This window comes from Chiloscyllium plagiosum, chromosome 3 (genome assembly GCF_004010195.1).
Source record: "Chiloscyllium plagiosum isolate BGI_BamShark_2017 chromosome 3, ASM401019v2, whole genome shotgun sequence".
Classification (NCBI taxonomy): Eukaryota; Metazoa; Chordata; class Chondrichthyes; order Orectolobiformes; family Hemiscylliidae; genus Chiloscyllium; species Chiloscyllium plagiosum.
This window is the reverse complement of record NC_057712.1, coordinates 120,789,192-120,814,242: the sequence shown is the minus strand read 5'-3', so window position 1 is coordinate 120,814,242 and position 25,051 is coordinate 120,789,192. Positions and strand designations below refer to the sequence as shown.

At 41.6% G+C, this 25,051-nt stretch overlaps 1 protein-coding gene across 2 annotated transcripts in view; it reads left to right on the top strand.

Annotated features, from left to right (window-relative positions):
- Positions 1-13,929: 13,929 nt before the first annotated feature.
- Positions 13,930-25,051, top strand: part of plb1 (phospholipase B1) — a 168,507-nt gene continuing 157,385 nt past the window's right edge. For both annotated transcript variants that reach the window (XM_043687221.1, XM_043687220.1), the window contains exons 1-6: positions 13,930-14,057; positions 19,309-19,385; positions 19,733-19,796; positions 20,608-20,666; positions 20,775-20,809; positions 24,818-24,861. In XM_043687221.1, the coding sequence (XP_043543156.1) occupies positions 14,000-14,057; positions 19,309-19,385; positions 19,733-19,796; positions 20,608-20,666; positions 20,775-20,809; positions 24,818-24,861 (337 nt within the window). In that variant the 5' untranslated portion in view covers positions 13,930-13,999. The remainder of the gene's footprint in view (positions 14,058-19,308; positions 19,386-19,732; positions 19,797-20,607; positions 20,667-20,774; positions 20,810-24,817; positions 24,862-25,051) is intronic.

The window sequence follows — 25,051 nt, the reverse complement described above, 5'->3', positions numbered from 1 at the left end:
TGAGAGTCCAGCCCCTCCAGAACACCTTGACCCCCAACTCTGAAGATGAAACAGATCTCTCAGCTGATGCATTGGCAAAGCTGCCTCCTGCACCCTCCACCAGCCCAACTACTGACACCTCAGCGAGTCCCTTACCCAGAATCGAGTTGGGAGAACGTGCTGGAAGGCACATCACTGCTGACCAAGGAAGAAATGCCCCAGACCACTGGCACCTGGAGGAATACAAGGGAGTGAGAACCAGCTCAACTCCAGGTAGAAGAGGTTCATGTCAACCATGAATATCTCTGTAACTGTACAGTCACATGAGCAGCAAGCAGGTGTCTTAGAAAGACAATCAAAGTTTGGAGCACTCACTAACCTTATTTGTATTGTGCTGGCCCTAGGATGCATGCAGATAAGGGGGTTGACACTGTACACAATACTCCAGGTGTGTCCTGTATAACAGAAACATAACCTCCCTAATTTTATATTCAATTTCCAGTGCAACAAATGATAAAATATTATTAGCTTTCATCATTACTTTATTGTGTCTGCATACTAACCTTCATGAGCTAGGACACTCAGATCCATCTGCATCTCAGAGCTCCATGATCTCTCACCACTTTGATATTATGCTTCTTCTGTATTCTTCCTGCCAAAATGGTCAACTTTCCCAACCTAGATACTACCAATGGGGGCTGGCAGTATCTAGTGCTGCTTTCAAGTTTTCCCACCTCATACATCATCTGCCAGATCTTTTCCGATGCACTAAAACTCTTTATATCCCTTTCTAATCCCATGTCCTCTTCATAATTTACTTTTCTATCTTTATTTAGTCAGCATATTTAGCAAGTATACTTCATCTGAGTCATCTATAAAATGTAAAGAGATGAAAGACTACTGATCAATGTGGCATGCCACTCAGTATATATTGCTAACTAGAAAAGGATGCAGTTTTATTTTAGATTAGATTAGATTACTTGCAGTGTGGAAACAGGCCCTTCGGCCCAACAAGTCCACACCGACCCGCCGAAGCGCAACCCACCCATACCCCTACATGTACCCCTTTTTACCTAACACTACGGACAATTTAACATGGCCAATTCACCTGACCTGCACATCTTTGGACTGTGGGAGGAAACCGGAGCACCCAGAGGAAACCCACGCAGACATGGGGAGAATGTGCAAACTCCACACAGTCAGTCGCCTGAGTCGGGAATTGAACCCGGGTCTCTGGCACTGTGAGGCAGCAGTGCTAACCACTGTGCCACCGTGCCGCCCATATTTTCTACAGTCTGCTTCCTTCTACAGCCAATCTTCTATCCCAGCCAATCCACTACCCATTACATGATGAATGTCTATGATGTAACATATTATCAAGTACCTTCTGGAAATGTATGTATAATATATTCACTGGTTCCTCGTTATCCACAGCAAGTTATTTCTTCAAAGAACACCAGTAAGTTTTTTCAAACAATTTCTCTTTCATAAAACTATGTTGACTCTGCCTGATTACCTTGAACTCCTCTAAGTGCCCTCCCATATTGCCTGATTATAATAGATTTTTAACATTTCTCCCTATGAATGTTGAACAGAGTGGATGTCAAATCAAATGTGTTTGATTGTGTCCTGAATGTTATGAAGCTTCTTGAATGTTATTGTAGCTACATTCACTCAGGCAAGTGGAGAATATTCCATCATAGTCCTGATTTTAGTATTGCAAATGGTGGACAGGCAAGTCAGCATGTGAATTATTCTCCACAGAAATCTCAATCTCTGACCCACCTTGTAGCTACAGTATTTATACAGCTGGTCTGGATCAGTTTCTGGTCCACTGTAACTCCATGTTGATATTAAGGGAGTTTAGCAATGTTAATGCGAATGAATGTCAGTGGGGAGATAATTAGCATTTCCCTTTGTGACATGGTAATTTCCTGACACTTGTTCAGCTCTTTTGTCCATAATTATATTAAGGCTGTTATAAGCTGATGATTTGGAAGTGCTGGTGTTGGACTGGGGTGGACAAAGTTAAAAATCACACAACACCGGGAAAAAAAACTATAAATTCTGTGTCTTATGATCTTATACTCCACAATCACCTGATGAAGGAGCAGCACTCTGAAAGCCAGTGCTTCCAAGTAAACCTGTCGGACTATAACCTGGTGTTGTGTGATTTTTAACTGAGTGTTTTAGCTGAGTGTTCCTGAGTGTCAGTGAGCAGGTTATTGCTGAGCAAGTGGTTCTGTCACTGGGGAAGGTCTGTCCATCCTGTGGAAAGAACAGTGGGCCAATGGTATTTTTCTCCCCATGTTAAAGTACAAGTTGTAAATTATTGATAAATAAATGAAAAACAATCTTTCAAAAGGTGCACTGATCTCAGTGCTGTTTGGATCATTGAAATACCTTGTCTGCTTAATGTCATTAATCAGTGTGAAAGATAAAGTTTCGCACTTTTATTGTAGCATAAAACTTGCAGATATGACACAGAGTTCATGGTCTCATGACTAGTTTGGACAGCTTCCTTTTTCTTGATAGACAGGTTGATTATGAATGGTTGCAAAGTTCAGAATCAATTTTCTTTTCCTTTAGAGTCATAGAGTCAAACAGCAGGGAAACAGACTTTTTGGTCCAACTCACCCATGCCGACCATTTGCCTGCATTTGGCCCATATCCGTCTGAACCTTTCCTATTCATGCACCTGCCCAAATGCATTCTAAATTTTGTAACTGTACCTGCATCTATCACTTCTTCTGGCAGACCATTCACATATGAAGCACACTCTGTGTGAAAAAGTTGCCATTCAAGTAATTTTTAAATTTTTCTCCCCTCACCTTAAAATTATGCCATCTAGGGAAAAGATCTTTGCTATTTACCTTACCTGTGCCCCTCATGATTTTATAAACCTCTATAAGGTCACCCCTCAACCTCCTACTCTCCAGTGGAAAAAAAACCCAGCTTCTCTAGCCTCTCCTTATAATTCAAAACCTCCAGTCCTGGTAACAACCTTGTAAATCATTTCTGCATCTTTTCCAATTTAATAATGGATTTCCAATAGCATGGCGAACAAAAGAAGCCTCACCAATGTCCAGGATAACCACAACTTAATCCCAACTCTTACACTCAATGGTCTGAGCAATGACGGTTACTAAGCCAAATGCCTTCTTAACCACCCTGTCTACCTATCACACAGCTTTCAAGGAACTATGTGCCTGAACTCCCAGGTCTCTCTGCTTGACAACACTCCCCAGGGTCCTATCATTAACTGTATGAGTCTTGCCCTTTTTGCTTTACTAAAATGCAATACCTCAAACTTATCCAAATTAAACTCCATCTCCAACCCCTTGGCCCATTGGTCCCAATTGATCAAGATCCCTTTGTAATCTTAGATAACCTTCCTCACCATCCATTACACCACCAATCAAATCTGCACTTAGTAATGGCAGGAGGAACTAAATTGGGGGCACTACCAACTGAATTCATTTGAAGAGAAAGTAGATCAGATCTTCACTTTATCAAAGTAATTTGGAATTGGAACATTAGAATTGGGCGGGGATTTAAAGTGGAATCGATCTTCTGAGCCAACCTAGTAAAATATTGTCTAAAAGTTCCTCCTCCTAATGGCATCTAATTGGATTTTAGAAAACAATAGGGTTTTCATGCCCACAGTTAATGATAGCAGCTTTTTAATGTCATATTTTATAAATTGGATTTTAATCCACAAACTGGCAGCGTGAGATTGTGAACTTCCCTTCTGCTCAGACATGAGTCCAGTCTGTGGATTACACTACTGTACCCAAAGCCAAGAGGAATGGGTTTGACTCTTTTTGATGTGCAGATATGACAGAGTATCAGCTTGGTTCAGTCACTGTCAATGTGACTCTGAGTCTGGGACTTGTGACTTCAAGTTTCACTCTGGGTCATACCTGTACAATTGAGGATCTCACCTTGGTGTAAACATGAACAAAAGCTCCATCCAGGGCTTTTTGGATGTGACTTTTAAACTGAGGACCACTCGGCTTGTTCAGGTTGGTTATGGAGAGGCAATGGTCTTGTGGTACTTTTGCTAAGCTACTAATCCAGAGACTCTGGGACCTGAGTTTGAATTCTGCCATGGCAGATTGAGGAATTTGGACTCAATTAAAAATCTGGAAGTAATTGTTTACTGATAACAATGAAACCAGTGTTAATTGTCGGAAAAACCCATCTGGCTCACTAATCTCATTCAGGGAAGGAAATCTTCCATCCTTGCCTGATCTGGCCTACCTGTGACTGTGGATCTGCACTAATGTCATTGACTTTTGACGGACCTCTGGGCAATTAGGAATGGGCAATAACTGCTGATGCCAGTGATGCCCACATCTGGTGAATGAATATATTTTTTAAAATAACATAAACAATCCTTTGGCCCTTTTGCAATAATCCAATGTTGGACAATGCTGTCTAAATGTTAATTATATAACTAGGAGTTAACTATATAACTAGTCTAATTGATAAAATAACTGATCACACCTCCACAATAAGGCATTGACTGTGAAGCACTTAACATCTTGAGGACGATAGAATATGTTTTATAAATATGTTTGTTTTCTTATTTTCATATGTCCAATTGCTGAATCTGCATGAAAACTGTACATCTGTACGAACGTTTTGGTGCTGGTCATTATCAATTTCTGTTGCTCCATTAAGTTTCATTTATCACAAAAAATTCCTGTGAGAACAAAAACTATTCTGTGTTGTCCTGTCCACAAACGGTGGGCAAAGTTATCACATTCTGTCATAACCCATTGTACACATACCTCAGAGTGTCAAAGTTCCTGGTTCAAGTCCAGCTCATGGCCTTAAATACCAAAATCAAGGTGAATACTACAGTGCACTGCTGAGGGAGTGCTATGCTGTTGGACTGGGTTACTTTTCAGTGGGTAAGTTAAACTGAGCACCCTTGTACGAACTCTGTTTAATGCGAAAGATCCTGTGATACTTTTCTCCCCACTGACCTGGTCAATATCCCTAACTGAAGCCACCAAATGCAGATTATCTGATCACTATCACTTCACTGTTCATGGAAATTTGCAAATTATTCAGTGCATTTCTTGCAGTATAATAATGACTACACTTCAAAAAGAACTTTGGTAGCTGCAAAGTATTTTGGGACATCCAACAGCTGTGAAAATAGGATGCCCCATCCCTATCATGGAATATTGTAAAGGGAGTTTCATAAACTGAGAAGCTGGTTAAGGTTAAGGGAAATAATTTCATCCAACTTACTTCAGCTGTCTGGGACAGAAAATCCTTACCCTGTCCTAATTTCAAATGACTCCAAACCTGCAGTGACCACTATGCAACTGGAAGTCCATTGCACTTGACAAATCCTTATAAGAACCTCAGAGTGTATCTTGATGTCCATGCTTTGGATACTTTGACCAGTTACTACATAAACTCGCTTTACTCGTGTATCATACTGTCAAATGAACAAAAGGGTCTGAGTCAACTTGCAATTCAACACAATTTTATTCACAAAATACACTAAAGACACAAGAGGGACTGTATGGCAGAATGTTATCCAAAACCCTGCTTTTTTGTGATAAAACTCTGATGTGAAGGAGCCGATTTGGACTGGGGTGTACAAAGTTAAAAATCACACAACACCAGGTTATAGTCCAACAGGTTTATTTGGAAGCACTAGCTTTAGGAGTGCTGCTCCTTCATCAGGTAGCTGTGGAGCAGGACCATAAGACACCGAATTTATAGCAAAAGGTTACAGTGTCATGCAACTGGAATGATATATTGAACAAACCTAGATTGCTGTAAGCCTTTCATCTTTTAGAATAGGTTGCAGGTTTCAGTTCATTAATATGTAAATCCCAGGACTTCTTTTAAGTCACATACTCGAGCTAACCTAAGCTTTTATAAAAAAAAGATGACATTTCAGCTCAGACAATGCATTAAAGGTGTGAGGTTAGAGTCTGTTTGTATCCCAATCTTGAGTCAGACTGGCTCTATTTCCAAAGTGGAATTTATAAAATATTACATGGATTGACTACTTACATTGACTTCCTGTAGATTATGTGCTTTTTGAGCAAAATAGAATGCATCTACAAATAAAATTCTGCAAATGCAAATTCACTGCATAGACTCATATGCGTGTGTGCGTGCATGACAGAGAGAGATGTAAGTGTCTGCATGTGAGTGTGTGCATGTGAGTATGAATGCGAGTGCTGTCTGGCCCTCAGTTAATGGCCTTCCAGGTCAAGATCATGGTGTCTAATCGGATTCATGATGCCACATCTGGGGCTATTCTCGGCATCTGTCCTCGGATGTGTCAAAGTCACCTCTTCATGCACGGTCATTTTGGGATTCTGAGGCTCCAGGGAGTCTGCTCACTGCACTTGAATGCACAAACCAGGGCAAGTCCAGGCTTGTCCTTGCCTGCCTTTGTCTTGGGCAGATGTTTTGTGCTTGAACTGTCCTGGAAGTCCCATTGGGCCTAGCTGCTCAAAGGTTGCCCATGCTGATTTTGGGTCTAGCCATTGAAGCACTGGCCACAATCTGTCCATCGAGAATTTAAAGCTGGGTCACCATTGTTGGAAAGTGCAATTAGTGTATATAGATTGGCACAGAGTTGATGGACTGAAGGGCATCTTCCATGCTGTAAGGCTCTATGACTCCATGTTCTAATGTTGCAGTTTAACCAGGATTCCTCTTTACCAGTCACTACTTTAATAACCTTCATGAGGGTGGGAGGTCTTGTGGCTCAGTTGGCAGCATCCCTGCCTCTGAGACAAAAGGCTCTGCCTCTAAGTTTCACTCCAGGATGCAATAGCTGTGGAAGGCAAACTGTCATTGTCATTTCGCAGAATGCCACATCACCAGAACTTACCCATCATTATCAAGCTTGGCTGGTGGTGAGCAGGGCACTACCTGGGAGATCCTTATTGTACGCCTGGTCGATTTGCACCTCTGCACACTGTCCTCGAAGTGGCTGCAGAGGGGTGGAAACTGTCACACATCTCCTTCTGGAATGTGCCTTTGCAATGGAAGTCTGGATAAAGATGCAGCAATTTTTGTCAACGTTCGTCCTGAGCTGCTCTGTGACACAAGATCCTGTGCTATATGACTGTTCCCTGGGATGCATACCGAGGCAAACATGGACTGTGCCTGGAGGGCAACAATTCAGTGAAAGATGCTGTTTGGTCTGTCTGAAACCTTTTGGTGTTCCAGAACAAACAGTTGACCTTGACCAAGTGTTACAGACTGGCATATTCCAAGGTCCAGGACTACGTGCTTAGGGATGCACCAAAGCTTGGGGCAGCTGCCGCCAAGGCGCCAGTGGGGTGGGGGAGCCCACTGTCTGAGGACTTTCTGCCAAAATTAAATGGGGGTTTGTTCAGTTTTAGGATCCCCCCCACACAACACCACTAATATATGTAAATATAATCATGCACAAGTGAGAAATGCCTTTGGTTTGTTTATTGGATGGAATCAAATTCTAATGTTTGTTCCTCCATGTGCTACAGTACAGAACTGAACTGCTTTCGTGACTATGTATGTATATAAAGATTTTTTATGATAAAGAATATTTTTGAAATAGAAAGAAGCAATAGCTGCAGAACGGGGGTGACATGGTTCATTCAGTCTTTGGTCAAACTTCAAATCCTTCTAACAATCTGTGCCTTCCCAAGTGCAAAACTTCAACAAACATTTATGAGACTAAAAACAAAAGACTTCTGTTGATCCAGCACTTTCACAATTACAGAATACCCTTAACATCCAATGGCTACTTTTCAAATGTAGTTATTGCTGCAGTGTTGTCACATAGCAACAATTATTTGCCAATCCCATGAGTTGCGATGCGATAACAACCAGATAATCTTTTGAAGGTTAAATATTGACCTTGCTATGAGATAAAACATTCCTAGATCTTTTTGAAGTATAGAATGTGATTTTTTTAATGTTCATCTGAATGGTTAGACTGGGCCTTGATTTAATGTATCATCCAAATGCAGTTGGACTAGAACCTTGTACAGCAGTACATCTCTGCTCGTGTATTCTGGCCATTTTGAAATGACTGCGAATGTTGCATTTGTTTTCCAAACTGCCATCTGAACTTGCATTTAACCTTAGGAGAATGCTGAAGTAGGACTCCCAATTACTTTTGTGCTTCAGATTTCTGAAGGCTTTCCCGATTTAGAAAATAATCTATGCCTCTATAAGGCTTTCCCGATTTAGAAAATAATCTATGCCTCTATTCTTGCTACCAAAATGCATAACCTCACGCTTTCCCATATTGTATTCCATCTGCCACTTGTTTTCCTGCTCTCCTAGCCTGTCCAAGTCCTTCTGCAGCCCCTCCACTTCCTTCTCCAACCTGTGTACCATCTGCAACCTAGCAACAATGCCCTCAGTTCCTGCGACCAGACTGTTAACGTATAATGTGAGTAGCTGTGGTCCCAATATTGTCCCCTGTAGAATTCCACTATTTCAGGCTGCCATCTGAAAAAGCCCCCTTTATCCCACTCTCTGCCTTCTGCCAGTCAGCCAATCCTCCATCCATGCCAGTACCTTACCCCTAACACCATGGACTCATATCTTATCTAGCAGCTTCCTGTGCGGCGCCTTGTCAAAGGCCTTCTGCAAATTCTAATATATCATTTCTACTGGCTCTCCTTTGTCTAGCTTGCTCGTTACCTTCTTAAAGAATTCTAACAAATTTGTCAGGCATGACCTCCTCTTGCTGAAGCTGTGCTGACTCAGCCCTATTTTGCCACAGACTTCCAAGTACTCCACAATCCCATCCTCAATAATGGAATGAGGTTAGGCTATCCAGCCTATAATTTTCTGTCTTCTGTCTCCCTCCCTCCTTAAAAGGGGCATATTGTTTAGCCACTTTCCAATCCTCTGGGACGTTTCTTAGCTCCAGTGATTCCTGAAAGATTATCACCAATGCCTTTACAGTCTCCTCAGCTATCTCCTTCAGAACTCTCTGGTGTAGTCCCCTGGCTGGATGATTTATCCACTGTCAGATCTTTCAGCTTCCCCACTACCTTCTCCTTCATATTGCCACTACACTCACCTAAGCTCCCTGACTCTCTTGATGTTTTAGTATGCTGCTTGTGTCTTACACTGTGAAGACTGATGTAAAGTACCTCTTCAGTTCCTCCATCATTTCTTTGTTCCTCATTACTACTTCTCCAGCATCATTTTCCAGCAGATAAAAGCAAATTACTGCGGATGCTGGAATCTGAAACCAAAAGAGAAAATGCTGGAAAATCTCAGCAGGTCTGGCAGCATCTGTAAGGAGAGAAAAGAGCTGACATTTCGAGTCTAACTGACCCTTTGTCAAAGCTTTGACAAAGGGACAGTTAGACACAAAACGTCAGCTCTTTTCTCTCCTTACAGATGCTGCCAGACCTGCTGAGATTTTCCAGCATTTTCTCTTTTGGTATCATTTTCCAGCAGTCCAATATCCACTCTTGCCTCTCTCTTACCTCTTTGACTTTTAAAATTACTTTTGCAATCTCTATTTATATTACTAGCTAGCTTAACTGTCATAGTTCATCTTCTCTCCCTTATTGCCTTTTTAACTATCATATGCTGGTTTTAAAGGCTTCCCAATTCTCTGGCTTCCTGCTAATCTTCATAACATTATATACTTTTACTTTTACGCTGTCCTTGACTTCCCTTGACAGTCATGATTGCTTCACCCTTGCTATAGCATGTTTCTCCTTAGGATGAATTTCTGTTGTGCCTCCTGAATGCCTCCTGCCATTACTGCTCCACTGTTTTCCCTGCTAGTCTCCCCTCCAATCAACCCAGCCAGCTCCTCCCTCATATCTTTATTGTTATCTTTACCTTTAATACCACTACAGCTTCTCTCTCTCAAACTGCAGGATGAATTCTATCATATTATTTTCACTATTCCCTAAGGGTTCCTTCACGTTAAGCTTTCTAGTCAAGTCTCCCTCACTTTAGATCATCAAATCCAGCTTTCTCTGTTCCTTGGTGGTCTCTACCACAAGCTGTTCTAAAACATTTGCATAGACATTTCATGAATTCCTATTCTGGAGATCTCTACCAACCTGATTTTCCCAGACGTTTAGCATATTGAAGTTCCCCACAATCAGTGTAATATTGCCTTTCTTACATGCCATTTCTATCTCTTGTTTTATTTTCTTTCCCACGTGCTGATTACAGCTAGGAGCCCTGCACACAACTCCTATCAGGGTCTTTTGTCCTTTTGCAGTTCCTCAACTCTATCAACACAGATTCCAGGCCTCCTAAATCACTTCTTGTTATTGATTTCATTTTATTTCATACTAACAAGGCAACCCCCCCCCGCCTTGGTCCATCTGCCTGTCCTTTCGATAGGATGGGTATCCTTGGATATTTAATTCCCAGCCCTGATCCCCTTGCAGCCATGTCTCTGTGATCCCACAACATCATACTGCCAATTTCAATCTGTGCTACAAACTCACTTGCCTTGTTTTGTATACTGCATGCATTTAATACAACACCCTTAATCCTGCATTGCCTGACCCTCTTCTCTTAACTGCCCCTTTATCTGTTGGGCCTGAAGATAGATTCCTGGTTCTTTCCACCCTCTCTGTCCTATTACTTGTTCTGGAAATTTTAATAAGCTCTACTGAGCCCTCCTCCCCAACTTTAACTTTTTCTATATTTTTCCACGTGACTGAACCCAATACCTCCACACCCGCCTTGCACCCCATCCTCCCTCCCGCAATTTAATTGAAACCCCTTACCTATAGCCCTCATGATGTGATTCACCATGACTCAGGTGGAGCCCATCCCATTGGAACAGCTCCCTCCTTCCCCAACACCCATGCTGGTGTCTTGGGAATTTGAATCTGTTTCTTCCATTGCAATCTTTCAGCACGTTTACCTCTTTAATCTTGTTGATGTTGTGCCAATTTGCCCGTGGCTGAGGTTGCAATCTGGAGGTTATTACCTCTTTGGTTCTGCTTTTTAATTTAGCCCCTAGCTGCTCATATTCCTTCAGCAGAACCTCTTTCCTCTTTCTACTATATCATTGGTACTCACATGGACCACAACAATGGGATCCTTCTCCTCCCACTCCAACTTCCTTTGCAGCCCAGCTGAAATATCCTGAAGCAGGGCACCAGGTCAGCAACACAGCCTCCTGATGTATTGCACTGTTCGAAGCTCAGTCTCCAGGTCTTCAACTCTGAGTCGGAGTTCCTCGAGTCACCAACACTTGCTACGGACGTCATCATTATGAACCACAGTGGACTTGCCCAGCTCCCACATCGTGTTGGCCCAGCATCCGTATTTTGGTTGCTAAGTTCTTCATTTCATTTTTTTTTAATCTGTCCTGGCCCTCTAGTTATAATCTGTAAATATTTCCCCTCTTTACCTTCAATTTGAAAGCAACCTGTAACATACAGCCAAATTAGTACAAAGTTAAAAATCACACAACACCAGGTTATAGTCCAACAGGTGTAATTGGAAGCACACTAGCTTTTGGAGCGCCGCTCCTTCATCAGGTGGTTGTGGAGGACACAAATCTAAGGCACAAAATTTATAGCAAAAATTAACAGTGTGATGTAACTGAAATTATACATTGAAAAATACCTTGATTGATTTAGTCCAACAGGTGTAATTGGAAGCACACTAGCTTTTGGAGCGCCGCTCCTTCATCAGGTGGTTGTGGAGGACACAAGTCTAAGGCACAAAATTTATAGCAAAAATTAACAGTGTGATGTACCTGAAATTATACATTGAAAAATACCTTGATTGATTTTTCAATGTATAATTTCAGTTACATCACACTATAAATGTTTGCTATAAATTCTGTGCCTTAGATTTGTGCCCTCTACAATCACCTGATGAAGGAGCGTCGCTCGGAAAGCTAGTGTGCTTCCAATTACACCTGTTGGACTATAACCTGGTGTTGTGTGATTTTTAACTTTGTACACCGCAGTCCAACATTGGCATTTCCAAATCCAAATTAGTAGTTATCACTAGCCAATAAACTTACAGTTTACCTATGATGTCACTCTTTTGTGATGGGCCCCTCCTCCTGGACTTCAATTTATCCTGTTCGTAAAACCTTACAAACTTGAGCCTAATAAATCAAGCAAAAAGTGTCTCTCCCTCAGTTGCCACGTTGCATCTAAATTCCCCAAACTATTTATTCACTGGGGTTATGTTTCACTCTGGATGGGATCTCTCCTTCCTGACTGTGCAGTACTATGCAAGCTTACTGCTGTGCTAAGAGACAACTCCTGTAGATGGTACTGTCTCCACTCTTGGTGCGCTACATTTCGGTGTCTGCGTTACCCAAGAGTAACAACTGTCTGTCTCTCACGAGTTCTAACAGACCTTTTTTTTTATTTACACACTGTTACACATTGTATAGAATGCTGTATTACGGCTTGCTACTGGAGGTTATTCCATCTTCTCTTTCCAGAGTCTCAGCATCATGTGACTGCTGAGGTCAGTATCATGTCACCAATTACATCATCATGTTGTTGGTACATGGATTCTTATTCTAGAGTATACCACCACCCTCTGAATCTCCTTGTGGTCTTCACCGTTCTTTGAAAAATGGCTATTCACTTATAAATAGGCCCCGTGCAACCCATATTTACTGAATTGACAATGTTAGCTGTTTATATACAATCATCAGACACCCCAACCAAATCCCCTCATCACCCGGCCACATTTTGTTCCCTTTCCTTTTGACACTTTCTCTACTTTTGAATGAATCATATTGTTCCACTAATCCTTAGTATTTAACCATTGATCAAAAACGTATATGACCAGGATCCTGAAAGTCTACCGTGGTGCCATTGTTCTCTAGGCTTATTGTTTATAACCATCAACCATTACCTCTGATCACTCACCCCATTTCCGTTTGGAATAAATAGGATCCATAGCCATTTCCATGGATGTTTGACTGACACTCTGCTGTCATTCCCAATTTCAGGCCTGATCCCTTTAATCTGGCATCATAGAATCATGTAGCACAAAATGAAACCAGCAACATGCATGTGAAACATCGCATGCCATAATCAGAGCGAGACAATTCCACATCCAAACATCCTGCCACATCCGGTTGTGACCGGTGATAGACAATTAAACAACCTACTGGAGAATGAAGTATTTGCAACAATCTTTAGCCAGAAGTGCTGAATGGATGATCCATCTTAGTCTCCTCCAGATGTCCTCAGAAAGATAGTCTTCAACACCATTTGATTCACTCTGTGCGATATCAAAGAATGATATCAAAGAGTTTGCTCCACATTTAGCTTCAAGTATTATTAACACCGAGGCGTAGACTGAAGGGGCAGAAATTGACTCAATTAAATTTGTCCTGCCTTTTGTGGACAGGACATAACTGGGCAATGTTCCATATAATCAGACATAGTGTTGTCACAGGGGGCAAGTTAGTTCAGTTGGTTGGACAGCTGCTGAATGGCACCAACAGCACGGATTCAATTCCTGCACCAGCTAAGGCTACCATAATAGTCCTGCATTGTCAACTTCAGCCCTCACCTGAGGTGCAGTGTCCTATAGGTTAATTTCGCCACTAGTCGTCTTTCTCTAATCAGAGAATGGGACTGTGGTTACTGTATCTTTAATGTTATAACAATACTGATTTCATTGACTGTAATGTGCTTTAAGGGACTTTGTAAAAGGAGCTATATAAATGCAAGTACTTCTTTCAGGCTGCAAACTAATAATGTGGTACTATAATTGCATTGGTTGTTTATAATTGTGATTATGCAATCATTAAAGTAAATATTGAATTGCTTTACAGTGTGTGTACAGATCTGTTAAGAAACTTATCACAACATGCATCTAAAGAGTTGTTCTCTCTCATGATTTATTAGTAGGTAAACCAGAAAGGTCATAAATCCAGGAGGAGGAAGGGGAGATAATGGTGCCTCCTGATATAAAGCAGCCCTGAGTGGTGAGTGATCACACAGTACATACTGAGGTACGGGGTTGCCTGGCTGTCTGAGTGGTGCTAATCCAAACAATGAGATGCCAGACTGCAGGAGTGTTGGTTTTAACTCTATCCCTGCAATTAATACAAGGTAAGGCTTTCCTGGGGTCCTTTGATATTAAGTTTAATAATGTTTAATCCATGAATTCTTGCATTTTTAGAAGGAATGTATACTGTCAGTGGGGCCAAAGCATGATGAGAATTAAACTAAAGCCATATGTGTCTGCTTATGGCATTATTTCAAGTCAGGGGAAGAGGGTCATTCCTGGTGTCCAGGCCACTATTTAACCTTTAATCAACATCAAGAACCATTTAGCTGGTCATTATCTCATTCCTGTTTGCAATAGTGTGCAGCATACAAATGAACTGTTGCATTTCCTACGTTACAGCAATTACTGCACTTTAGAAGTGCTACATAAGCATTTTTTATATATAGAATTTTATTGCCATTACTTTTGCATGAAAAGTACAATGAAACATTTTATAAGTCATGATCAATGAAATGTGCCATATAAGTGTAAGTATTTCCTTTATAATTTTATTGAAATCCTCATCTATGTTTTTGTGGCCTACTGACTTGACAATTCCAATAATGTTTAGCCTTCCTGAACACTGGGAAAGTCAAATTGGCACAGATAGCCACAAGGAAGAATTCATAGACAATATTCGGAACAGTTTCCTAGAACCATATTCTATGGATTCTACCAGGGATCGGGCTAATTTAGACCTGGCAATGTGGAATGAAACAGTTTAATCGATGATCTCAGAGTCTCCCTGAAGTAACAGTGACCATAACATTGTAGAATTTAGCATGCGGCTTGAGAGAGACAAACTTGGGTTGGAGACAACTGTGCTAAATGTAAATAAAGTTAATTATATAGGGGTGAGGGCAGAGTTGCCTGGACTGGACTGGGAGTGGTGTTTATTAGAAAAGGACGTTTAGGAACAATGGCAGATGTTTAAGAAAATAATTCATGGCTTACAACAAAGACATATTCCAGTGAGGAAGAAGGATTCTAGGATAGAGACAGACTAACCATGGTTAACCAGGGAAGTTAAGGATGGCATCAATTTGAAAGAGAAAAACATACAATGTGGCAAAAATTAGTGGTAAGTCAGAGGATTGGTCAAATTCTAAAAGCCAAGCAAAGGGAACAAAAAAAGCCCAAAAGTAAGCTATGAGTGCAAACTAGCATGCAATTTTTAAGAGGTTCTTCAAATATATAAAAAGGAAGAGAGAGACAAGATGGAATGGGAGCAGGGAAGTAATAATGGTGAACCAGGAAATAGCAGAGAGTTTGACTGAAGGGTCTGTTTCCATGTATATGATTCTATGACTCTAAATACTTCACATCAGTTTTCGTGGTAGAGGATATCAATAGCATTCCAAACATACTAAATAATGAAGGGACCACAGGTAAGGGGGAAATAAACTCAAAAACAATCACTAGAGGAGATGTACTAGGGAAAACAATAGGACTACAAATACCTGAATTTAATAGGTGCCACCCTGAGATTTTAAAACACATAGCTGTAGAGAAAGCGGACACACTGGTAGTCATCTTTGAAGAATCCTTAGATTGTGTGTTTGGGCTTCAGTACCTCTTTCAGCTACCTCTTTCAAGTTCGAAGACTTTGACTATTTACCCTAATCATGCCCGTTACAATTTTAAAAACCTCTATAAGATAACCCCTCAGTCTCCTATACTCCAGGGGAAAAAAAAAACCCAGCCTCCCCTTATAACTCAATCCCTTGTAAATCTTTTCAGCACCCTTTCCAGATTAATAACATCCTTCCTAAAGCAGGGTGACCAGAACTATATGCAGTACTCCAAAAGTGGCTTCAATAATATCTTAAATAGCCAAACCATGACGTCCCAACTCCTAGATTAATGTTCTGAGCAATGAAGGCAAGTGTGCCAAATGCCTTCTTACTAAATCTTGTTGTCTTCATGTCTTCTTTTGTATTTGCAATTAGCGTGACTATTTTTTGTGATTACAGGATGCACAGAAATCCTGTCGGTTGCTTTTCTCACAACTTTATTTAGTTTAGCCTGGTTTGCTACAATTAAAGCAGACAAGCATGGCCTTGCATTACTGCTTTTAATGTTTTTCCATCTCAAAGCTGAGGATCGTTTCTCTCCCATTTTCCACCATTCTTTGTCCTTTAAGGATGCATTTATTTTCCCTCGGTCTTCTTTTTCCTTTTCTCCACTGATAATCTGAGGGTTCTGAGGGATAGGATTGACATGAATTTGGAAAGGCAAGGACTGATTAGGGATAGTCAGCAGAGCTTTGTGCATGGGGGATTGTGCCTCAGTAACTTGACAGAGTTTTTTGAAGAAGTGTTGGATGGGTATATGAATAGGAAGGGTTTGGAGGGATATGGGCCGGGTGCTGGCAGGTGGGACTAGATTGGGTTGGGATATCTGGTCGGCATGGACAGGTTGGACCAAAGGGTCTGTTTCTATGCTGTATATCTCCATGATTCTATGACTCTATAAGTGACAAAAAATATTGATGAAGGCAAAGCAGTAGACATTGTTTATATGGACTTCAGCATGGTGTTCGACAAAGTTCCACATGGTAGACTGGTTATCAAGGTTAGATGACATGGAGAGCTAGCCATTTGGGTACAAACTTGGCTTGAAGGTAAGCGACAGAGGGTGCTGGTGGTGGAGGGTTGTTTTTGGACGGAGGCCTGTGACTAGCAGGGTGCCTCATGGATCAGTGCTGGATCCACTGCCTTTTGTTATTTATATATATGTGGAAAAAATGTAGAAGGAATGGTCAGTATGTTTGCAGATGAGACCAAAACTGGTGGTGCTGTGGACAGTAAAGAAGGTTATCTCAGAGTACAAAGGATCTTTGATCAGATAGAACAATGGGCCAAGGAGAGGCAGATGAAGTTTAATATAGATAAGTGTGGGGTATTGCATTTTGGAAAGACAAATCAGGACAGGACTTATTTACTTAATGGTGGGGTCCTGTGGAGTGTTGCTGAACAATGAGACCTTGTGGTGCAGGTTCACAGTTACTTGAAGGTAGAGTCACAGGTAGACAGGATAATGAAAGCGTTTGGTACACTTGCCTTTATTGGTCATTGCATTGAGTATAGGAGTTGGGATCTCAAGTTGTGGCTGTACAGGACATTGGTTAGGCCACTTTTGGAATACTGCACTCAGTTCTGGTTTCCCTGCTATGGGAAAGATGTGAAAACTTGAAAGGGTTCAGAAAACATTTACAAGGATATTAGCTAGTAATCTCCAACTTGCTCTTTCTCCTCCCATTCCTCCTTCCCATTCTGGGCTTGTCTTTGTAATTGCTCTCTTTCTTTTGGAACTTGTTTTTCTAGGTCCATTTCCTTGGCTTTAAATTCCAACCCCAGTTCCAGTATATTTTCATCTCTAAAGGAGCTAACAGGCCCAGTCTGGTTCTGTTTTAATTTCTGTTTGGACTCTGGACTGACTCTGAAATGCTCAGGCAGTATTCTCAGCAAATCATATCTTTACATCTGGACATCTCTTCTCTTCCTCAGTTTCTCAGTTTCCATCTCTTCAAAGAGAATGGGGACACTAAGCTTCTTCATGTTTGTGACAGCAACTGGGAATTACATTGTGGGGGATCTTAAGTTTCCAAGAAGCACAAACCATTACAGACTTGCACATTAAGCAAAGTTTACATTGGACACATTTTGTTTTTGCTTAGTTTTTATTACCTGTCCCAGATGCTGTGTTGCCATCTTTTCTACTCCTATTGTAAAGGTTCAAGACCAGGAGTGTGGAGGGAGAAGTAGGAGGGAAAGAAATACTATTCATAAATGTACTACACTACGACAGGGAATCTCTGTTTGTAAATACTGTACAATTCATGGCAAAGCTAAGCGAGGATGCAGGGACAGAATTTGGAAAAGAAGCTTGCAGGAAAGGGCTGTGGCCTTTTCAGTGACAATGGCTGACCATGTAGATGAAAACTGTGGGATTGTAGAAATTTGCCAAAGATAAGGGATACCTGCGCAGGTGACCTGATGGAGGTCTAATATTAAAATCGGGTTAACATTAAATTAATTTTTCCAGGTCTGAGTGGGTCTGAATTTGATGGTTGGTAATAGAAGACAGCCATTTATAAATTCTGTAGAGAATTTAGGAGAAATCTCTACTCTGAGGGCATTCAGAATGTGGAAATTGATTAAAGAAGGAGTCTTTGAAGCAAATGTCTGAGATACTTTAATAGGAATCTCACAAGGAGAAAAAGAATAGGAGGTTTTTTTTTAATGCATTTACATTGTGGAATAAGGCTTGTTTAACCCTTGGCTTGGGTTTATTGGACAAAAGGACCTATTTCTGCATCATCAATATAGTCTTTAACGGTGGTTTTACTGGACGATAACCTTCATAAATTGTCTTGTGACTGGTGTTTCTGTCCAAGGTAAACAGAATACTTACAATGCTGTAACTGGCAACTTTGAAATTGACATTAATGCAACTAGATTTTGAAAGGTAATGTAAGTGATTGCTCATTTCAAATGTGGAGATTTTGATTGGTTGTATCTGTACAGCTGTGCCTCCAACATAGTGTGGAGCAATGCAGGAACAATGACCTTTTGAGTTTTGGGTAGCATGCTGGTTCAGTAGTTAACACTGCTGCCTCACAGTGCCACGACCCTGGATTTGATTACTGCCTCGGGTGACTATCTGCATGGAGTTTGCACATTTCTCCCCATGTCTGCATAGGTTTCCACTGCGGGCTCTGGTTTCCTCTTACAGTCTGAAGATATGCAGGTTAGATGGATTGGCCCATGCCCCGTTGTGTCCAGGGATGTGCAGGCTGGATAGATAAGCTATGGGAAATGTAGACTACAGAGGTACAGTTGGGCGGGGGGGGGGAGCTGGCTTTGAGTGGGCTGCTCTTTGGAGTGTGGTGATGGGCCGAATGGCTTCTTTCCACACTGTAGAGATTCTATGATTTTCTACAATAATAAGGAACAGCAAGGATGAGGACAAACTCATGTCCAAATAGACTCCTACTATTGGCAAATATGTTCATCGTACAGATTCAACTCTTTTTCCACATCCCTGACTTTATTTTTGTGCTCCACTACTCCTCTTAGAAAATTAATATAACATAGATAAGCATAAGTATAAACAGAGTAGAGATTTTAATATTAAAGACTTCTGTCAGGTCACCTGTGCAGGTATCCCATTTCTTCCCGGATTCAGTTGTAAATTGACTCTTTTGCTCACTTCTGCTGACATCCATCAGTCCAATGTTTCTGATTGACAATAAGTTTGAGCATTGGTTTGTGATGGTACCACTGATCACAGCAAAGTATCTCCTCACAGGCTTGGCAGAGGATCTGGCTGAGGGGAAACAACTGAGTGATAAGGAGAATGGCGCCAACGTACTGGGAGATGGAGAGGTAAGAATGTAATTGGAGATGGAATAGTTTGAAAGCTGTCCCTTTAATTTCGGGCTCAGGATGTGAATTCAGCTGCTGACCAAAGTTCTGCCGTGAGTCTCGACATGAGTGGCAAGACCCCCCCCCAAAATAGCCATCAAGAGGTTTGGGCAGAAACTTGACATTCAATGATCAAAGTCCAGCAACACCACCATTAGCAGTATGGGGAGGGGGTCCCTCAGTGTGTGTTTTGTTCCATGATTGGACCTAATGACCTTTGTACTAGAAGGTAGTTGTACCCCTGTCTCTGTATCTTTATTGTCTTGGTGGCATGCTGATATAGCAAGCTCTAACCTTTTCTCTTGTAGACCTTTATGGGCCATTGGGTCGGTTGCGGTGAAGAGATGCTTTCCAGCTCGCCTTCGGATTCAGGTACTTGTAAGAGGAAGCGATATAAAGCAACTGGAATGGACTCCAGAAGCTGGGGGGACTGTTCTCCATCAAGTGGAGAGAATAATAGTATCCTGACAGGATGGAAAAGGGTCATTCAGCCCATTGAGTCCACACCAACTCTCCAAAGAGCATCCCACCCAGCCAAGAATATATACAAGGACTCTTTCCCCACAGCTGTATGTGGCAAGGCGTTCCAAAGTCTCACAACCCTCGGGGGAGAGAAGAAATTCCTTCTCATTTCAGTGTTACATTGGTGCCTCTTAATTCTGAGACTATGCCCTCTGGTTCTAGACTCTCCCATCAGGGGAAACTTCCTCTTAGCATTTACTCTGTCAAGCCCCTTAAGAATCCGATATGTTTCAATGAGATAAGAGAGCTAGTGAGCTAGAAGGTCTAGGGTCAAGATCCCATTTCCCCCAACATGTGTCATAGTCTGGCTGAACAGGGTGATTAAATATATAAAGGGTGTTGGCTTGGCAAATATTTTAAAGGCAAAGTAGGGTCAGCTCTAGAGATCTGGGAAATCCTGGGGTTAGTTTTTATCTTTCATGATATGGGTTATGAGCGGATTAATCTTACCTGTATCAGATTAATCTTACCTGTACCAATCAAGTGGAACCTTTTTTCATTGACCTTGATAATGCTATTTTATTACACTAGGTATATGTGAGTGTACACTAACTTTCCAACTACCCTACAGTAATTCCTTAGCAGCAACAACCTCTAAGTTAAAGTGTGACATGAGCTGGCCAGAATTTTAATTTTACTTCTGTAATTTTAATTTTTGCAGTGCATGCTTTAAGACCTTCACAGATCAAGGTTGTTGTGAAGTTGGGAGATGCACTAACTGTGAGTAATGTCGCTTGGTTAAAATGGACTTGAACCTAGTTTTAGTCTTATTCCTTCTGTGCATTGTGTTGTCTGAGCATAAGATGGTAACTGGTTGTTTCCTTGTAGGTAGACCCTCCGCAGCTCAGTGGACATTTGTCAAGGTAATGGTTACATTTTCCTACTGAAAACTGGTACTCATTTTAGTTTTCCCTTCTCTTTACACATGTAATTTGTGAGAAGAGTAAGCAGACAATTCAGGTCTTTTTGATACTTAATTCAGTGAGTGTACTTTTGACTGCAGTTTCCAGAAATGGTGACTAATACTAACCATTGTGTTTTGGGTGTCCTTTCCACTTAACAGCAGTGTATAGCTACATGCATTAGCCAAACCCATAATATTCCCCACCTAGGACAAGGCCAGCAGCTTCATGAAAACACCATCCCAAACAATATTCCCACTGAGCTACACAAATCCTGACTTAGAACTTGCTGGTGCAAGTAGCATTGTCACTGAACTGGTAATCCAGAGAGCAGGGTAATGCTCTGGGCCATGGGTTCAAATCCAATTGTGGCAAATGGTGGACTTTGAATCCAATGAACAACTTAAACAATTCAGTATTTTAAAAAGAGAGTTAGTCTAATGATGACCACCAAATTCCCACTCCGCCATTCCGTTAAACCAGGGGATCAATCCTTCATCAGTAAAGAGTGCAGGAGGGCAAGTCAGGAGTAGAATCAGGCAACTGTTAAGATGAGGTGTCTGCCCAGTGAAGCTACGCAACAGCATTACTCTCACATGCCAAACAGCGTAAACAGCAATTGAGAGACAGAGCTAAGAGATCCCACAACCAACAGATCAGATCTAGGCTATGCAGTCCTGTCCTGATTGGTGATCGACAATTGAACAACTCACTGGAGAAAGAGGCTCCACAAATATCCCCATCCTCAATGATAGAGAAGGCCAGCACATCACGACAAAAGAGAAGGCTGAAGTATTCGCAGCAATATTCGGCCTGAAGTGCCATGTGGATGATCCATCACTACCTCCTCCAGAGATCCCCAGCACCACAGATATCAGTCTTCAACCAATTCAATTCACTCCATGTGATGTCACAAAATGGTTGGAGACACTGGATACTGCAAAGGCTACGGGTCCTAACAACCAGCAGTAGTACTGAACATTTGTGCTTCAGAATTCCCACCCTAATAGCATTGTTGGGTCCACCTAAGCACATGGACCGCAACAGTTCAAGGAGTCAACTAACCAATACCTTTGCAAGAACAACCAGGAATGGGGAGCAAATGCTGACCCAGCCAGCGACGCCCATGTCCCACTAGTGAAAAAAATAAAACTAGCTGTGCCCCTTGACAAGAAGGTACCTACCGACAAATTGGGAAATTGCCCAGGTCTGTCCTGTACACAAAAAGCAGGACAAATCCAACCGGGCCAAATACCAACCCATTTGTCTTCTTTTGATCATAAGCCAAGAGCTGGAAGGGGTCACTAACAATGTTATCAAGTAGCATTTGCTCAGCAGTAATCTGATCACTGGTGCTTGGTTTGACCCATGAGAAGTAAGCCGTGCAACCCATTGAGTCTGCTCCACCATGCAATAAGATCATGGCTGATTTAATAATCCTCAACTCCACTTTCCTGCCTTTCCCCATTACCCTCAATTTCCTTAATCATTGAAAATTTCCCTATCTGAGGCTTGAGTATATTTAATGACCGTTTTCCAGTGCCCTCAATGGTAAAGAATTCCACAGTTTCACTATCGTCTGATGGAAGAAATTCTTCCTCATCTCTGTCTTCACTGGACAACCCCTTATTCTGAGATGATGTCCTCTGGTCCTAGACTGTCCCACAAGGAGAAACAGGATGCAGGTGCTGCATGTTTGACCAGCATACCCTGCGAAGCTCCCTAAGAACCTCGTATGATTCAACAAAGTCCCCTCCCATTCTTCTAAATGCTAATGAGTACAAGCCCTAACTACTCAACCTCTTCTCACAGGACAATCCCTCTGCACCCAGAATCAATTTAGTGAAATGTCTCTCGGGGACTAAAACTGTTCACAGTATTCCAGCCCTGGTCTAATTAGTGTCTTGTCTAGTTTCAGCAAGATTTCCCTATTTTTACACTCCCTTGGAAATAAAGGCCAATATTTCATTTACCTTCCTTATTATCTATTAAACTTTTATGCTAGCTTTTTGTAGTTTATGCACGAGGATTCCAATGCCATTGCTTTCTGCAATCTTTTTCCATTTAAATAGCATTCAGCTCCTCTATTCTTCTGCAAAGCACATATTTTCCCACATTAAGAATTAATTTGATTTCCACTACTCAGCTCCTGATCTCATTTCTGTCTTGGTCCAAAGAAGAACAGAAGAGCTGAATTCCAGAGGTGAGGTTAGAGTGACTGCCCTTGATAACAAGGCAGCATTTGATCCAGTGTGGCACCAAGGTGATGTGGCAAAACTGGAGTCAATGGGGATCAGGGACAAACTCTCCACTGGTTGGAGCCAAGTTCAGCACAAAAGAAGATGGTTGTGGTTGTTGGAGGTCAGTCAACTGAGCTCCAGGATATCAATGCAGGATTCCTCAGCGTAATGTCGTAGGCCGAACTATCTTTAGCCTGTTCATCAATGACCTTCGCTCCATCGTAAATGGGGAGGCTCGCCAATGATTGCACAATGTTCAGCATCATTCATGATTCATCAGATACTGAAGCAGTCCATGTCCAAATGCAACAAGATCTGGACAATGTCCAGACTGACAAGTAGCAGCTTTGTGCTAGGCAATGGTCATTTCCAACAAGAGAATCTAATTATTTCCCTTTTACATTTAATGACATTATCTTCACTGAATTCCCCCATAATCAACATCCTAGGGGTTAACAGAAACTAACCTAAGCTAGCCATATAAATAGTGTGACTACAGGTCAGAGGCTAGGAATACCACAACAATTAACTCAGCTCCAGACTCCCCCAGCATGACCATCATCTACAAGGCACAAATCGGAATTGTAATGGAATACTCCCAATTTGTCTGGATGGATGCAGCTCCAACAACACTTAAGAAACTTGGCACCATCCAAGACAAAGCAGCCCACTTGATTGGCATCCCATCAGCCACTTTAAATATTCACTTGCTCCACCAGCAATATATAGTGGCATCACTGTGTGCCATCTACAAGGTGGACTGCCATAACTCAGCAGTGTTCCTTTCACAGCACCTTCCTGTGATCTCTATCAGTGAGAAGGACAAGAGCAACAGATATGGGAACACCACCACCAGCAAGGTTTCCTCCAAGCCATAGACTTTTCTGATTTGGAAATGAATTGCCATTCCTTCGGTGTCACTGGGTCAAAATCCTGGCAACCCCCTTCTTAATATCACTGTGGGTGTACTGACACTGTGTGGACTAGAGAGTTTAAAGAAGGCAGCTCATCACCACCTACCCAAGGACAATTAGGGATGGGTATTCTATGCTGGTCTAACATGTGGCACCTGCATCCTGTGAAAGAATAAAATAGAGATGTTCCCATGCACTTCATAGCCAACTAATACTTTTGAAGTTACCATTGTAAATTCCACAAACAATAATGTGGTAACAGATAGATCATTTTGGGATATTAATTGAGAGGGATGGGGTGTGTTCCAATTCCTATCTAAGCGCAATAACATTTGCTTCCCTTGTATAACAAGAGCCTATTACCTTTACTTGAAAAATATTCACTCACTCCACCTCCATCGCCATCCAAGGAAGAGTTCCAAAGTCACACAGTCCTCTGAGAGAGAAAAGATCTTCAGTTCAGTCCAAGAGGGGAAACCCTGATGTTAGAACAATGCCCCCTACTTCTGGACTAACCCACAACAGGAAACATCCTTTTCACATTTGTATCAACTGTATTAATTGTGGTTTCACTTATAGACAATGAAACTGTGGAGTTAGTTGGTATGCTTTTCATGGCTAACTCTGGAAATAAATATAGTGATTGGCTCCAGTGTCATCATTCACTCATGGACTTTCTGATATACAAAATAAGATAAAAGAAATAGCTGTTTCAGAGAGCTAGAATGGGCCAGAATGGGCTGCTTGGCCTCCTTGTTTTCTTTATGGTTCCATGATGGTAATTTAAATCAATTTTGTTTGTTTTCTGACTACAGCAATGAGAAGGATCCAGGTTCTTGGATGCCAGACTCCTTGCCAGGTATGTGTCATGAGGAACTTATTGCAAGTGGAAAAATTGTCATCATATGTTTCAACAAATCTGTGATGGGCCAGCTCTGTTGAGATCTCTTGCCTCTGGTTCGGGCTTGTATTGGGCTTGTGCTCCTCCCAAGGTTTCATAATCTATGTAGCGTGCAAAGGAGTGTCACATCTTTGGAGATGGTGACCTT